At 33.2% G+C, this 17,456-nt stretch overlaps 2 protein-coding genes across 5 annotated transcripts; both read right to left on the bottom strand.

Annotated features, from left to right (window-relative positions):
- Positions 1-1,319: 1,319 nt before the first annotated feature.
- Positions 1,320-11,440, bottom strand: LOC100820099 (serine/threonine-protein phosphatase 5). 4 transcript variants are annotated; one of them, XM_003532058.4, is made up of 14 exons: positions 11,284-11,440; positions 10,120-10,274; positions 9,765-9,934; positions 9,612-9,683; positions 7,762-7,912; positions 5,892-6,065; positions 4,933-5,041; positions 4,726-4,843; positions 3,568-3,715; positions 2,967-3,215; positions 2,683-2,808; positions 2,500-2,600; positions 1,989-2,063; positions 1,320-1,787 (listed from the first exon to the last, which is right to left on the bottom strand). In XM_003532058.4, the coding sequence occupies exons 2-14, from the start codon at positions 10,187-10,189 to the stop codon at positions 1,728-1,730; spliced, it is 1,623 nt and encodes a 540-aa protein (XP_003532106.1). In that variant the 5' UTR covers positions 10,190-10,274; positions 11,284-11,440; the 3' UTR covers positions 1,320-1,727. The 4 variants fall into 4 exon arrangements, with proteins under 4 accessions (XP_003532106.1, XP_006586063.1, XP_006586064.1 ...); XM_006586000.3 differs by lacking the exon at positions 11,284-11,440 and adding an exon at positions 11,128-11,269; XM_006586001.3 differs by lacking the exon at positions 5,892-6,065.
- Positions 11,441-13,959: 2,519 nt separating this feature from the next.
- LOC102665981 (ATP-dependent DNA helicase PIF1) lies at positions 13,960-15,510 on the bottom strand. Its single transcript, XM_006586507.1, has one exon. It carries the CDS (start codon positions 15,508-15,510, stop codon positions 13,960-13,962), a length of 1,551 nt encoding a protein of 516 aa, XP_006586570.1.
- Between the last annotated feature and the right edge of the window lie 1,946 nt (positions 15,511-17,456).

Raw genomic sequence — 17,456 nt, 5'->3', positions numbered from 1 at the left:
CACTCACTCAATCGTCCCTAAACTTGAGTACATATGATTCTACCCGAGTAAACCCAAGTTTACATAAAAGCAAGTTTTATGTCAAGTTAATTAACAAAATTTCTCTATCTAAACTTTTACTAACTAACTCGCAAGCACAAGATAACATGAAAGCATCGAGATTCACCGCTTCAGGTCATATACTCATTTTCCATATAGATTTTCAACCAATCGTTTTGGGCAAAACCTTAAGAATGTGGCTCATGATTTTTATGAATATCGGCTCATGAAGGGATTATAAATCATAATTTCGACTTAATTCTATTGTTTTCTTTTTTAGTAAATTAGTAAAACTTTAATTACGACAGCTACTATATGAACAACAACAATACAAAAACTCAGATACATAAAAATTGAAATAATAATAAAAATAGACAACCTTTTTAAGTTATCCTCGTGCAAAATTTGTCAAGTGCTTTCACTTATTTTTCCCTTAATATTTCTTGGTAAAAATATATTCCATATAATAAAGATCAATATTATCCTTCCGTCATGGACTGCTGCTAGTAAGGATAAAATTTATATTGACAAAAAATGTTGCAGAATAAATTTTGAATCCTCAAATTTGGAGATACAAACCTTTTAATATTTGATTAATAAAAATAATTATTTCGGTAAAACAAACAATCATGGTTATTAAACTCTCAAGTTAACTCGCTAACTCTATCTTCTATGAGTTAACTCATGAGTAAACTCTATTTTTAATAAACTTTGGATAGACTCTAAACTTTAAATAAACTTGATAGACTCTTGAATTTATCACTGAGTTAACGAGTTAGTAAGTTAAAAAAATTAAAACAAAAATATAAGTCATTTTAGAATATTTTTTGTCTATTTAGTGTTCAAAATACCTTCTTTAATGTGTTGTTTTCAAATAAAAAAAATTCTTACATTTAATAACATCAAATTTTTGTTTTCTAATAACATCAAACCCTCAATGACAATGATCTACCACTAAAATAATTATTATCTAGTACTAATACATTATTAGACTTGGTTATTTAAGAATTGTGAAATTTATGATTTACTATTTTGTTTTATTATATTGTTTAAATGTTTAATTGGTATGCTATTATAAATATCTTGTTATTATTTTTATATGAAATGGACTCTTACGAGTCTACGAGTCGAGTCTATAAAACTCTCACGAGTTTACATAAACTCTCAAGTTTAATAACAAACAACCATCAATTTTGTAAACAAATATCTCATTCAATTGAAACTTGGGATCCAAGTCTAATCAACAGCTAGACACTGGCAGAAACACAAAGTAAATGGTCTTGCATAAAACAAATATCTCATTCAATTGAAACTTGGGATCCAAGTCTAATCAACAGCTAGACACTAGCAGAAACACAAAGTAAATGGTCTTGCATCCATCTATGCAGTGTCCATGTTCAGTTTTAAGTAAACATTATCACTAGAGTTTCACAAAGCTAATGAAGATGCAAATTTTTCTTACACTTGTTTGCCAAATGACAAGGCACAAGCTAAAGGGGTAACATTAGGGGGGAGAAAAAATGAATTTTAATAAAATTTTAAGCCAAAAATATTATACATAACAACAGTGGCCAACATGTACCAAATCTTCGCTAGCCACCACCTTAAACTTGCCCTTAGGGCATAACACAGTCATTGCAAAACAGCATAACAATTGGCAGTTCTAGGCTTCTAGTCAGCTGTATAAATTATGAGAACATCCGGAGGAAGTTGTTTGCATATGCCATAGGTTTGACATCAGGGTGTGGCTGCATATTCAACAAAATAAACCAGACACAAGGAAAGAATGTCAACCCTATATAACACAGATTGAAAGATATGCAGTCATAATGCACCAGAAAATTTGTTAAATAAAACAAAGAAAGAACATATTCATTTTTTTGTGTGTGGAGGATGAGTGACAAAACATGATATAACAGAGCATACTCCAAAAGATAAAAGATACTAACCACCGCTGAAAATGTGACAATGTTAGGTTTCAAATCAGGCGCTTCAAATCGAATAAAGGCACCCTTGTTACCCATCTGCAGCATGCAATGAAAAATCAACATTTACACACTTCATAGAAGGGAAAATGATTTGATATTAATATAAGCATGCCCCATGCACACTGTCCATGCAAACAACAAATATACAAAGGAAAGGCAGTGAAATATTATTTTCATTTACACACTTAATGTGGCTGGAAAAGCATCCTAGTTAATCAGGCAAGTAACATGATTAATTTCCTCACTCCTGGAACTTATCTCGATAATATGTTTACATACACAAAGCACAACCTGAGGGATGAGCCTATATAAATGATTACTACAACAAATGCCTCTTTCAATAACATGGGGCTGGGATCCATGAATCCCATTCCCCCAGCCCCCTTTCTCCCTCCTCTCAAATCTTCCAAGACAATCAAGTAAGCAAATGCCATAAAAATAAAAAAGAATATAGCAGAAGGGATATGGTTACCTGGTCACAGTAATTTGGAGCAGAAAACACAGTTATGAGTTTACCCTCATGTTCAATCTCATAACCCTCATCCTTTACTTCGTGAGATCTCACAACTAAATCTGTAAATTGGTAATTTATGTGAAGCCACTGATTAAAGAACAAATAAGCTTTAATAAAACATCAGACTAATGCAAAACATACCTAAATTATTTTCCTGCAAAAACCTTTTTGTAACATCTGCACCAAAAGAAAGGCCTACACCACGCTTACTTGGGCCCCTTCCAGGGAGAGGTTGTGGATCGCTCCATAGCAATTCACACATCAACCCTACACATACCAAACATAGGTACATAAAACTACAATACTGAGGGTGAAAAAGCCAAAGGTGAGTCTATGTAGTGCAAGAATGGAAAGTTTAGAGGGATTTAGGTATGTGTGGTTAACTGGGAGATCAATTAGAGACAACAAAAAAGGATGTATCTAACCTTCTTCAGGAGGCTCACAAAATCTATTAATTGATCGGATGTCAGAGAGTTTGACCCCATCAACACTAAAAAGACCTCCATGAACTACGAAAACTTTCTCATTTATCACATGAGCCAAAGGCAAACAGCAGAATACTTCTGCAAATAGTTCGACAAATGTTTCATTCAACTTCGAGCGCACCTCACCCTCAAAACCATATATCTTGTTCATGCTCTTACTCTCATGATTTCCTCTGGCTAAATATATGGCTGAAAATCATATGGCAACAAAATAAGTTACAATATACTAGGAGAAAAACGAATAACATTCTCTCAAACAACCGAACTGGATAAAGTGAGGAAAGAAGAAAATATTTAAGTAATGCTCAATCACAGACAACATTATACAATTCACTTGAAACAATAAAACTAATTACTGCAATTTATGAGGTCAATTGCAAAAGGAATAATAAAGAATTTCAACTTATAATATTAGAGGGAAAAAATCTTTTTGATTCTAACAGATCGTAAAATGCAACAAAACAGATGATTAAGGGATCCTAAATTCATAATGTCTCAAAAAAGGGATAACAAAAGTTACTGATGAAGATCTAGGGTTTACCTGATGGAGACATGCACTTAAATGCAAACAAAGTGAGGATAACTTCCAATGAAAAAGATCCCCTATCCACAAAGTCACCATTAAATAGATACGGATTCTCTTCTGAAGGAAGCCCATTAAGCTCAAAAATATTCAGAAGATCATAGTACTGCAGAAGATGGAAAACAAATACTAATGAAATTGCAAGGTTAAAAATTAAAGAAAAAAATTCAAAAGCCAAGCAAAATGATGCAACAGGATAAAAGAAGACTTCACATCACATTCAAGTATGTCTGAGAGAAATGGAACTGTTTAAAAGATAACAAAATTTATAAATTACATGCCCTGCAATGATGGGAGAACCTTCTATGGGATTCAAATTTCGTTTTCTATTACTGTTCAAGACTTCAAGTTACTCTGGAAACACAATGCACGGCATTGTTCAGGTTGGTTTTTCAAACGAAAAATGGGCTAATTTCCCTCAAACGCCACTTTTTCCTAAGTTACTTCCTTTTGACAAGTCTATTTTGTATTATAAACACTACACACAAGCATCCTACTCGACTGCACAGCCTAATTTCTTTTTTAGTGCCAACACTACAATAGGAATGATTCAGACATACACAGTAAATCTTGATATTTTATTAGTAAAGCAGTGACTTGTTGAATTTCAAATTCCAGTGTGCTCTTTCTCCCCATATCCAACCACTAGAAAGGAAAGATGCTTTATTTCACAACAGTAGGAGTGGTCAGTTAATTATTTGCATAGTTTTTCTTCAGTTTATGATGTTTACAAATGCATTTTTTTTGGATCAGCAAAGTATTTGATTAACAAATTTAGTTTTTAATGTCATTTCCAAGGTTTGGATAAGAGATGTATGAGAAAAGCCCTGTAAAGGAGTGCAGTAGATCCTGGAGGCTGTAAATTGGTGATTATTGATAAAAATGAATGTCAGAATTTTAAAGGACGGGTTTTCACAGTTGCTTCTCATATGCGATTAAATTATTTCAAATGGGTTTCCTGTAAAAGTAACAGAAGGCATTACAAAGTTATAAGCAATAATTTGTTTTACCATATTCTGAAGTCACCTATCAACTTCAGCTGCCCTTAAGTTCAAAATCAAGTCTGTGACCCAAAAAATGTTATGAACAATTCAAATATTGTAATAAACCAATTACCTGACCATGAACATCACCACAAACAGTAAAATGTTTGCCATCAGGAACATGTATGTCAACAAGAGAAGGCAAAGCTTGCAACATCTCTCTTGTTTGCAATACAATCTGGAATGCATACCTAAAAAATTGAAACAGGACAAGAGAGAAAAAGACATTTCAATAACTTGTCAAGAAACAGATATACAATGAATTTTTTTCCTTTGGTACCGTTTATGTAAGAATTTCTGATTCTTGAAATCTTCTATCATTTTTTTCACAAAATCCAAAGTAACAGCATCCCCCTCTATTCTTGCTCCTGAATATTGTGGCTCAACATCTAGCATTAAAATGAAACACCAAACTTTGTTCATGTCCATGAGTGGAATAAAACGATACAGTAGAACTTAGAATTAATGTAAATATAAATCAGCAAAAAAGGTCGTTAATCTTATAGACCACCGATAATACAAACAAGAACAGTTGCTCATCTATCATGCAAGTGTGTTGTTAATGGTCCTTGAAATTAGCAATCCAATGAAAAGAATGGGAGGGGTTGAAGATCATGAAATTACATTATCTATCACATCCAAAGGCATCTATAAAATACATACTCAACAATCTTTCAAATTACCGAAGTTTGTAATGTCGATCCAGGTAGCAATTGAACACCCCGAAAAGATAAAATAATTCAAACAATGTGCAAGCAGCTGAAAATAGTAAAAATAAGCATAACATGTACATTGTTCTTTATTAGTCAGTTTAGGGGATGACTTATCCTCCTTTCTTGCACCTCTTACAGTTTCAGATAAAATACTCTTACAAGTAAATTGAAAAATGCATAGCACCTACTACTATCCTTAATTCCTTATTGGAGAACATACCAAATTGAAATCTTCTCAAAAGAATGAGCCTAAGTTAGTATCAGAAAGCCTAACAAGGGTATTAAGCACATTCTAAGGAACTAGGATCTTAAAGAAACAAGAGATGCTTTTCACGTGATTAACTTGCTCCAAAAAATAGCCAATATAAGGAATTTGCATTGTAAAGAACAAAACAATTTACGTTTTAATGCATTATTGATAATGATTCCATCCAACTTAAATTGAAATTCTTAGGTTCTTAAAGTTCATTCTATGATTAATTAGTTTTGTCTTGATTAATTTTAAGCTAAGACCTAGATCGTGTACCAGTATTGTGGCCACTCCACCAATAAGCCCCAAGGAGCAACAGCAAACCAACCACAATTGCAACTACTATTGTGGTCTTTGATGTCCTGAACAACATCACCGCCGCTGCCATAACTGCTACTGTCACTGCTGCTATGGCCACTTCGGTTGACACCGAAGAATTGCGGCCCTTTCCTATAATGATACAATATATACAAAGAGTGACAATTTATAGAAAAGTGCGACAAACATTCATAAAGAGACAGGCATAAAATATCCCTAGAATTTATGAAAAGGGATTGGAGAGGGAAAGAAGGATGATTAAGGAATGTGATGGAATCCTGAAAGTATTCACTATTGATTTAGGTCAGGAAGGAAGAAAAAAAAGTGCATCAACCAAGAGGTGAAAAGGGTATGGTTAACTATACAACATGATTATTTTTAAAACTTGTTGTCACTGCTAAGACATGTTCCTCACAAGAGACTCAAAACTGGTGATAAATTTCATTTTCTTTTAGTCTTCCAAATTACCATTTACCAATGAAAAGGAAGGTGGTGGAAGAAATGGATCATTTTCCTTTAGTTAAACTGTGTCACTATTTGGTTAAAAGCATTATATAAAATGTAAAACATATGGGTGAGACATCCTTCTGGGTCATTTTCCCAACTAGGAAATGGATGGTGAATGGTTGAAATAAATATGTAAAAGGAAGATACAAAAGTAGATGAGATCCTACATCACCAATACTTTTTTGAAAGATACTCATCATTTCGATAAGATGTTCTTGAATCTTGAACCATTGAGGAAATGAAATAAAAGCAAACAGAAGATGTAATCTTTCGTGTCACAATGCACCAAACATTTCTGACTTATGGTTCCTGTGATTGTAGAAAAAGGTTTAAGCATTGGATGGTGCATTATCTTGATGTTTAAATATTCATTTCTTTGTATACTGAGATGAGATGATATTACACTGTTTTGCCCTTCCTTCTCTATCAGCATTACACTTCATATTTTTCTTATTAGGATTGAAAACAAATTCCATGGGATATACACAAGCAATCAAGAACCTGAGGAGTTAAAAATTAAATCCACAAATTCATAGCAAAATGGTCCATTGAACTTTTTTCATTGCTACCCAAGACCACTATCATCAAAGAAACAGTACCAGTAGACAATACAAATTTCACTACAAAGAGTGGCAATGAAATGAAACAAGATAGTGATAGGCATCTTACTCCATTCAATCTACTACGTGAAAATAACAGTGTTCAAAGAAGGAAATCCCATCAACAACACAATTAAATGAGGAGAAAACCAAGGACCATATGCAATCAAATAATCTGATGAAAAACTGAAAATCTCAAGCATAACTTAATTATCGAAATGACAACATACTTGCTGCATTTTTCCACGTTAGTACATTGACAATACGTTAGGATCCAATAGCAAGGTATGGGACTTGAATCCCACATTGGAAGTATGGGATTTATAAGGCCTTGGGCTCTCCAACTACAACAACTAGCTTTTGTGATATGGTTCTCCCAAGGTTCTTATCAGGATATCAAGATAATTTGCTAATTTAATGTCAGATGGTATTCATCACAGGAGACATTGTATTAGAAGTTAGAACTTTCAAATAATCAAAACAAATCTACAGTTACTCTTTTACGGGCAAGTTAAGCGTTACAAAATTAAAGCTGCAATAGTACCCTTAGAAAATAAACACATCCAAAATACACAAAAGTTAAGGGATATAACAGCATGACTGTATCAAATAATAAACGGTATAAAAATTCAAGGAAAAAAAAGGTATGCATGAGGGGAGGGAGGCAAACAGAAAATGTGATAAAATAAAGATACTAGCATAAACTGTATTCAAAATATTACCTATTGTTCGGAAATCTATGGATTCAGCTATTGAACGCCTTTCAGACTCTGGTGCAGCAATCGCTTCTTCAAATTTAAGTTTCATTACTGCTTTTTCACATTCCTTCAATTTCTTTGTTGCATCAGGATCATTTGGACACATTTTCTTGACCTATTCAATAAAAGTATATTAAACAAAATGTTTGCACATTGAAAAAAGTGCATGTTACAGAACAATAAGAGTGAGGTAGTCAGGGTTACTTTGAAGGAAAGTAAAAACCTAAAAGTAGAGGCTGGGTTAAGAGATATTGCAAACAAGGAAAACATTAAAACAGAATTAAAGGACAAGAACAATCAGCTTCAGCCAATCAAGATGACTTTGGTGTGAGAACATTTCAATAAGGTTGCATGCCAAGAAAAATTCAGATTCCTACAATTTCAATAAACATTAGCAACTACTAAGTTTTTTCTTAAAAAAATCATCTCTAGACACTAGAGTTAGAAAGCAAGTTGACAGAACAACTTCTATTTACACAAAGGGCTTACAAAAAGAAGACAGAATTGTAAGCATCAATTGTTTAAATTGCAGAGCTCATTACATGATGCAGCTGCAAGTGTGCAACATTTCAGTTGCAGTGGCCCCTGAAACAGTATTAGGCTGCAATTGCAGACCACATTGGCCCACTTCAGCCACCAACTACCACAACTGCAATACAAGATACACATACACAAGTAACACAAACATAACCAGAATGTAAAAAACCATGGTAGCAATTCATTCCAAGACACAATACTCTAAAACAACACAAACATTACGTACACAGAATCTAAACAAATATCAGTAAAGAGAACAGTGAAGGTATTAGAAATATATTTTATCAAAGTCAAATGTTTTGTTAAATAAATAAATAAAGATTTTAAGGTTATAAAAGAATTTGAATAGAAATTAAAAAAAAAACACTAATATCCCTAAATAAAAAAACACTATTTGGAGCTGCCACATGGAAGATGTTGGTGCGGCATGCTGCAAATTCTGAGCTCTGTTCTGTAAGTGCGGCAACCTCAGCTACTGTGAGATACCTATCTAAGCCTTGCCAATTGTCTGAGTGCTGCATTTATTTGTTAATATTTTGTTTTGGCACTGCTTGGGAGAGTGAATGGTTGGTGGTTCTATTGTGGCTGTAAGTGAAAATAGCTCGGGCTGGGGATGCTTGCGGGCCTGAGGGACTGAGACGGTTTCTGCTAGTGGTGATTTTAATGTTATTTTGCTTATTTAAGTTATTTTATATTTCATATAAGCATGTTTCAATATAATTTTGCATTTTAGGCAGGATCTAATGACCCATATTATTATCTCTCATTTTACTTGTCTACCTCTTTTCCACTCTCTCAATTCTAGGTGGAATCTCAATCTCAACAACCTTGTCTGCAACATCTCGTTTTCTCTTTTACTTTCTTTTCTGTCCTTTTACCGAAGCTGTAACCCATACTCTAGAGTACTAATATTAGTACAATTTCATATAATATGTTAGTACATCTTTTTTTATCCTTTTACATTATCATTTGTTGGCACATACGTTCCTCTCTTCCTCTCGATACTAATGTTAGTACAATTTCATAAAATATACTAAATAAATAACTTTAAAGATGGTGTGTTGCTAAAATTTTTTTTTTTGCATCTCCATATTCTCTTTGGAATTGTTTATCTACATGACTAATGAAAGGATTACGAATATTAATATCAATGTTCTCCAATATTTTGCCATGCAACTGATCTACTAATATGAACATGTTATTTTCAACCCAGGCTCCTTCATTTCAATATTTTAAAGACATCAAAGTAACAAATATTTATAGTTGCAAATAGTTACCTGCTGAAAATCTTTCAGAGCTTCCTTGAATTTCCCCAGCCCAAGATGAGCAGCACCTCGCCTGTAATAACCCTATAACAATAAACCAAAATAAGGACATGTTTTATTAAAGTAAATATAAGAAAGCCTCTAATGTTTAAGGACTCAGAGCACCTTTGAATATTTAGGATCAATTTCAATAGCCTTTGTGGCATCTTGTATTGCGCTACCATATTCCTCAAGCCGAAGATGGGCAAAGGCACGATTAGAAAAGTAAACTGCATTTTGACTGTTCAGCTCAATTGCTTGTGTATATAGATCAATGGCTTGGGAGAATTTTCGAGCTGGAAAAGGAACTCACAAGATCAGCAAGTATTAACAAAGAAATAAGTTAAAGCAGTGGCATCTCAACAAAAGTCTGCTTATTAAAATCGAGTCAGATTCAATAATTCAGCTAAAGTTAACCAGAAATTTCACTGTGATGTTAAAGAGAGTAAAAGAATCAAGAAATTGTTTGAGTATTAATTACCATTGAATGCTTCATTGGCAAGGAGTTTAAATTCTTCAGCCTTTGAAACATTAGACTTTTCAGTTTCCATGTTCGTTAAAACTAGTTGTATAGGGTGAGGAAATTCAGAACAATAACAGAGTCAGTGTTCACTTCTTTTCTTCACAATGATTGACCTGCAACAATCAAACAAGCAAACAAAAAAAATTAGCAATATAGCAATAACCGGCACAACAATACTCAACTAGCAAAGGAACTACATCCAAATCCTGAAGCTTCCACCTACTTTATATTGTGCTGACTTTAAATTACCAAATCTACAAAAATACAGTGTTGCAAAAATTGATAAAGGTGGAAAAACAAAGTGGAACAATACATGTATGAGTAATATGAATAGATAGCTTTTCACATTGTGATTTATTATATCTAATACCAATCTCCCTAATTCATAACAGAAACAAAATTTAAACACAGAGAAGCTATAATATGAAGGTTCTTTCTCTCTCCTAATGTAAACATTAAAAACCCAATCACTGTAATCACGTTAATATCACTGTCATCAACATCTTCAATTCCCACTTCAAACACAACACCCTCATGATTAAACTCACATTTTCCATTCCCCAAAACCAAGTCCCCAAAATCAACTACATTCGAGGGGCTACAAAACACCAAAACCCAATATTTTTTATTTTTTTTGCTGAATTGGGTGGGCAAAGCCTCAACCCCAAAGCACAAACACCCAATACAATTCTAGGGGAAAAGGTCATAACTTGATAAAAGGGCACCCTTAAATTTTGATTTTTTTTTTTAATAGTTACACACGCGCACACAGAAACACATGCGAATGACATAAAAAAAAAAGTTCCCATAAGCCATAACATTACTCACAATACACGTACTGTAAACTAAGTTCTAAAGGGTGAGGAAAAATAAAAGGTACACATGCAAATATAAACAGACAAATAAATAAATAAAAATGATTGCAGAAGTTGTTGTGAAAGGTAGCAATAAGTGGGAGAAGCTAACTTGAAGGTAAAGGGGTAGTTGGGGAGAAACAGCACAGTGAAGAATACGAATAATAAGAAGAAGAAAAAGAAGAGAATAGGAAGAAGAAGATAAAAGAAAAGGATCGGGTTAATAGCACATAAAAAGAAAAGTGTAGAAAGAGGTTAGGGTACGTACGAGTAGGAGTCTCTTTCAGCGAGTGGAGGCTGGAGAATAGTGAGGGAGAGTGTGAGGTTTATGAGACACAACACAACACAAACGCCTCTCTCTCTCTTACTTTGTCTCTCTACCCACCCTAATTCATGGACTCCTTTCTGGTTTTCAGTTTTTTATTTTTTTTCCTAAATTGCAATTTTGGTTTCATATAATTCACAAAATGACATATTTGGTGATCCATCCGGAAGAGATAGTAGTCAAATGGGTAATAGGTATAATTGGTGGTTCACTTATATATATATATATATATATATAATATGATTAATTTATATTTTAATATATAAAAATAAATTCATGGTGATGATTAAACTATAAATATTATATAATCATCTATTATTATAAATTATTTTGTATTATCATCAAATAATTAAATAAACTCTTATTTTTTAAGAATAAATATAAAAGTTATCAAATGATCATAAATAAGTTTGCTGAAGATATATAAAATATATAATATTAAATTATATCATAATCAATATGATAATAATTAGTTATTGTTTATTGTTATCAAGATAAAAAAAATAGTATTAAGAAATATATTGTATGTTATTCAATAATTAGTTATTAACAATTTAACATTTTATATGAACGATTAAAAAAATAGCAAGTTCAAAAAAAAAAAACTAAACCAAACCAACTTAGGCCAGGTTATCGAGTTTTACCAGACTCAATTAGGTTAATCAGGCCAAATCGAGTCATTTGTATTTTCGGTCCTACACCCTATTCTAGTCGCCCATGACACGGGTCCCGATCAAATCAGTCCAACCGCCCAAGTGGTCCAATTTTTATAACTATGTTTTGGTCATTTACTTTTTTAGAAGTTGGTTTGTCATTTTTTTCATTCTTCTCTCCACCTTCTTCTTAGACTCAATAACACATTACAAAATCTTCAAACCCAAAACACAAATGACACCATAAATCCATTTGATTCAACAATACCAATATGAAACAATGAATCTCCAAACTAGTTAAACACCTAAAATAAAGATTAAAAAAATCAAGATCTAAAAAGAAAAAATAATGCAAAATCTAATAAACACATAACCAAATGCACATCCGAAGATTAAAAAAATGCATGATCTAAAAAATGCAACACCAGATGCACATCTAAAGATAAAAAAAATGCAAGATCTAAAAAGCGCAACATTGGATGCACATCTAAAAATAAAATAAAAAAAAACTCAAGATCTAAAAATGCATATCTAAAAAAACACAACACCAAATGCATAGTCACTCTAATTCTCCTCGTCTTTGTTGACTCTGATTCTACACAACCCCTAAAATATTTATTGAAGGAGGATGAAATGGAGGGGAATGACTCTAATGGTGCATGAACACACTTGTTATTGTACTACCCCCATAATGCAGAAGACCACAAAGGAGAAATGTAAGAATGGTAAAGAGGGTGAGATTGAGGGGTTTTGAGTTTGGGGCTTGGGCTAGGATTAGGGTTTGGGAGAGAACAAAGCCTTAGAGAGCTTCATTCAAGAAAAAATTGTGAGAGGAGTGTAAGAGAAAGAATAAAGAAAACACTAAGAGAAACAATTAACGATGTTATTTGGCCTCCAATCTAACAAAAAGGACCGATTTGTACTTTCTTAATAAGATAAATGACCAAAGTGAACTTTTTAAAAGATAAAGGACCAAAATGTCATTTGGCCTCCTATTTTTTATCTTGTGATTTTAGTCTTCCTATGTTAGAAAATCTATAGTTTTAGTTAAATCCTCAATTTTGCATATTTTTATCCATTTATTTTGGTATACTTGAATTCTAGACCTAACATATTCACTTAAGATACCATATATGATAATTTTATTAACTAAAATATAAAATAAAAATGAAATAAATGCAAAATTGCAGATTTTCTAAAATAGGTGACCAAACTCGTGAGAAAAAAAAAAGGAACCAAAATTGTTAATTAGGAATTATATGGGGACCAAAATTGTAATTTAACCTATTTTTTAACCACCATTACTAGGGTCTTTGGCTCCATGGTGAGATCCAAGGTATCCTCACAAGCATCGATAATTTGTGTTAGCTATGAGACTAATTCTTTGTCCAAGACTTAGTCATACTTAAATTTCTAGTTTATGTTTCTAAGTGGCGCACACATGCGCGCCCACACACATATATATCATACTTAAACTAATGATAATACAAAAGGGAGGGATCAATTTTAAATGAATCAATGGGTATGAAAAAAGTTTTATGAGAGATTTGTATCGGTTCATCATGAAGAAAAGATGTATAGCATTTAAATGGAAGGAGAGTAACCAAGATTTTGAATTTATCATCAATCAAAAAAATATTGATGAACAACCTCAAGGATCAGAATAATAACAGTGGCTACATTATCTTATACACTACTAGTATGATATACTCTTTACACTAATCAATATCGATGAACAGCTTCGAGGATCAGAATAATAATAATAGTGACTACAGTACATTGCTCTTCCAGGTCTTGCATAAGTCAATTATAACACCCTCTTGAGGAAAATTTAACTTTTCATCCTCAGGTCAGTTTATATAATATATGACAACTGCAATAAAAAGAAGAATTTCAGCAAAGTATTCAGCAACCTTGTTCATTTTCCTTTTGATAAACCAAGTCTTGTACTTTGTTCTACCCTTACTCACTTTTCTTGAGACACCACTGCTACTTCTGTGGCCACCTTTTCTCTCCTCCTATCAACTACCATAACCTCCTTACTCTTTTCAGAAGCCAAGCTCCTATAGAACCTTGAAACCCTTTGGTCCACTTTAATCTTTGATCTATTGAAAGCAGATAGATGAAGTCCCTCCAAGCTTCTAACCCGGGAAAGTGCTACATACACCATGCCACAACCAAATGCTCTAGACAGATCAGTGTGAACTCTCTCAAGAGTCATTCCTTGGCACTTGTGAATGCTCATAGCCCATGCCAATATAAGAGGAATCTGCTTCCTGCAAGCAACAACTTCAGGTCCATCCATTAGATGCCATTTTGCTGGCTTAATTGTCAAAAATTTCCCTCCATCAAATTTGACCACAGGCAACACTTTATCATTACATATTCCACTAAGATGTTCTTCTTCCCCCAATGACCATGAAAACCCCACAACTACACCAGTAGCCCCATTTACCAATCCATGTTCAGTGTCCAAATTCTTAACCAGCATAACCCTTGCACCTTCACAAAGGGAAATTTCATCAGGCACTATGCCATACCTAAGATTCCCCTTCCAATGTCCCTTACCACTATCAACAGCCCTATAAACAACAACATCCTTTTGCAAACTTCTCAGCCTCTCATCATTCACTCTCTCCACATCTTTATTCAAAGGAAAGAGCTGCACAATAGAAGGATCATGATCACACTCACTACTCCCTAAGCATAAGTTCTCTAAGAACTCCAAATCTTGGGGATCACTCTCCCCTCTTCTGATTCCTTCAAGCAGCCTTGTAAGTCCATAATCTGATTGCCTAAACACCCTTGTGAGCTCCACCTGCAAATCAAAGCTTCTGTTCCAACACTCAGCCTCAAATGCATACATCACCCCTTGAGAAGAACAACAGTAATCCTTGTTACTAACCACTGGTGGCAGTTGAAAGAAATCACCACTCACAACAAGCTGAATCCCTCCCCAGGTTTCATCCACACCCCTCATCTCTCTTGCAACAAATTCAAGACTCTCAAACAGTTTTGCACTCACCATGCTGATCTCATCTATGACCAAAGCCTCAACCTTTCTCCACCTCCTGCATGCACCCTGGTTGGATAAAACCCTCTCCACCAAAAGCTGAGGGTCATCATCACTGAAGATGATGCCAATGCCAGCAAAAGAGTGTAAAGTTTGGCCCTTTAGAGCACAAGCTGCAACCCCAGTGGAAGCTGTGACATAAACCCCATATGGGGTGTGCAATCTGTTCAGGAACTTGATGATCTCTTCTAGCAAAAGGGTCTTTCCAGTGCCAGCAGAGCCAGTAATGAAAACAGATTTTCCCTCAGATACGGAAGACAGAACTTGCTTTTGCTCTTCACTCCATTCAATTTTGGACATGGGGGTTCTGCATTGTTCCACTGTGGTGTTGGTGTTCTTGGTTTTGGGGTTTGTTAAAGCCCAAGCTGAGGGTTTTGCAACCCTCTTGCTGCTGAAGGTCCTGTATGCAGCAGCAGCTACTGCTTTAAAGTTGAAGACTTTCATGGCTTTTCTTGTCTACATTTTGAAAAACACCTAATTCATCCAAAAGGGTTGAAGATTCAAACAACAATTAAGCTTGAGATAGAGGACGGGTTGCAGTCAGTGTTGCTGGTGAGTGTTTTGTCATTTATGGGTACACACCCTTTGGGCTTGGACTTAGCGCTAAAGCCTAAGTAGATATGTTACAAAGTATGGGGGAGCGAAAAATGCTATATTTTATATTTTCTGAGGGAGGATTCATTTTTGTCCAATATCTTTAATCATGAGTTAATTTTGAAATGTTTATATTTAAAAATTAAATCTAATGTTTTTTTTTGTCAGAATCTAATGCATTTTTTAACTATTATAATTTTGATCCTTGGCTCTTTGTAGAACTTCAAGATATTTATGCAAGTTTTGATTTTTTATATTGACTATGAAACTTATCTTATGTTTGAAGTTTAATCTTACTTAAATCTAATGTATTTTAAAAATGAGTTTGTGTTATACACTTAATTTTTCCAATTTGATCAAATGTCTAATATTATTTTTAAAAGGTATTATATTTTGAAATAACTATTTATTATTAATAATAAAACTTTTTTACTTAATGATATTATATTTATATTAATGTTATTTATATTAAATATATATTATAAAAAATATTTTAATTATATTTTATACTACTGTAATTGTATGATTTAACTATATATAATATAGTAAGAATTAATATTTATATATTGTGTAACAAAATAAATTAGGTTGATGTAGTCTTATTTCATATAATATTGGGTTTTAATTGAGTTAAATTTAAATTTAAACATATAAATTTATGAAAATATAAGTTGGATAATAATAAAGATAAATATATCTGGTCCCAAACAACCCAAATTTTGCAGAAGCAGAAATGAGGTTTAAGAAGATGACAAGTTTTTGAAGTTTTAGTTTGGAGGAAAAACACCACCAAAAAATGAAAATGAAAGGGAAAGGAGTGAAAGAAGAATATTGTTTCCTATTCACAATTGTGCCTTTTGGTTTGGGCCACTGGGTCCATCCTGAAATTTGATCGTTTGGGCCATTTAAATATATTATGTTTTATCTCTATATTTGGTCGATAAGTTTTGACCTACCTGGAATGTGCCACCGGGTCAATAGGTTGCGGTTCGAAAAGAAAACTCGAATCGTTTTATGATACTATATATGTGCAGGTTGAGTTTTGAAGTCAGCTCGCAATATATATAGATATAGTAAAGAACATTTATTTTTTAAATAATATTTTTCGAACTTTTTATGAATTTAAAGCCATGGAATAACTAAAAACTAATTGGTGAAACTATATTGATTGGTCTGGGAGAGGAATAATGCCATGGAAATTTGATGGAAAGAAAAAGAAATGAAAGGCGAAATTAAACACACATTGGTCCTCATATGAATAGGAAATAAATATATTGAATTAATTGCCTATGGTGATCAATTTTTGTGCTCACTGTTCACAGATTATAATCTCACACGTGACACATTCTCAAAATTAAATGAGACCTGGAAACTAGTGCAAAAGTTATCCTTCAAAACTCTTGAATAGCATCAATTATTAGGCAAGCTGAATGGTTATTAATTCCCTATTCTATACATTTTGACGCGAATTGAAGGTGTCAAGTAAATTGAACCACGCTGCTGCATATGTAGCTATTTTATATGGTACGTAGTAGCTGATTAAAAAAAAATGGTACGTAGTAAAACTCATGAACTTCAGTCATGACAAAACTAGGGTTGTTTGAAAAGGTAGCTAAACAGCTGTGGAGTTAATTAGGAGCAAAAATAGAGTGAGATGAATATGTTTTAGCATTTCATCAATTGATTTTTAGTTTTCTCATTTTCCCACATTTTTATTTTTTTCTAATAATCAAGTTAAGAATGTATATTGTATAGTAGAACATAAACAGTTTGTTACATTGTTGTTGTTTAATATA

The sequence above is a fragment of the Glycine max genome, chromosome 8 (genome assembly GCF_000004515.6).
Source record: "Glycine max cultivar Williams 82 chromosome 8, Glycine_max_v4.0, whole genome shotgun sequence".
NCBI lineage: Eukaryota > Viridiplantae > Streptophyta > Magnoliopsida > Fabales > Fabaceae > Glycine > Glycine max.
Note: the sequence above shows the minus strand (reverse complement) of the source record. Positions and strands in the feature narration are given on the sequence as shown.

What these genes read in the sequence shown, in the direction of transcription:
- LOC100820099 (XM_003532058.4), bottom strand. Translation starts at nt 10,189, where the DNA reads ATGGAAACTGAAAAGTCTAATGTTTCAAAGGCTGAAGAATTTAAACTC. An exon ending in CATAGATTTCCGAACAATAG is followed by an intron (nt 6,066 to 7,761) that starts GTAATATTTTGA and finishes GTATCATTATAG; the next exon opens with GAAAGGGCCGCAATTCTTCG. An exon ending in TAAGTGCATGTCTCCATCAG is followed by an intron (nt 3,216 to 3,567) that starts GTAAACCCTAGA and finishes TATGATTTTCAG; the next exon opens with CCATATATTTAGCCAGAGGA.
- LOC102665981 (XM_006586507.1), bottom strand. Translation starts at nt 15,510, where the DNA reads ATGAAAGTCTTCAACTTTAAAGCAGTAGCTGCTGCTGCATACAGGACC.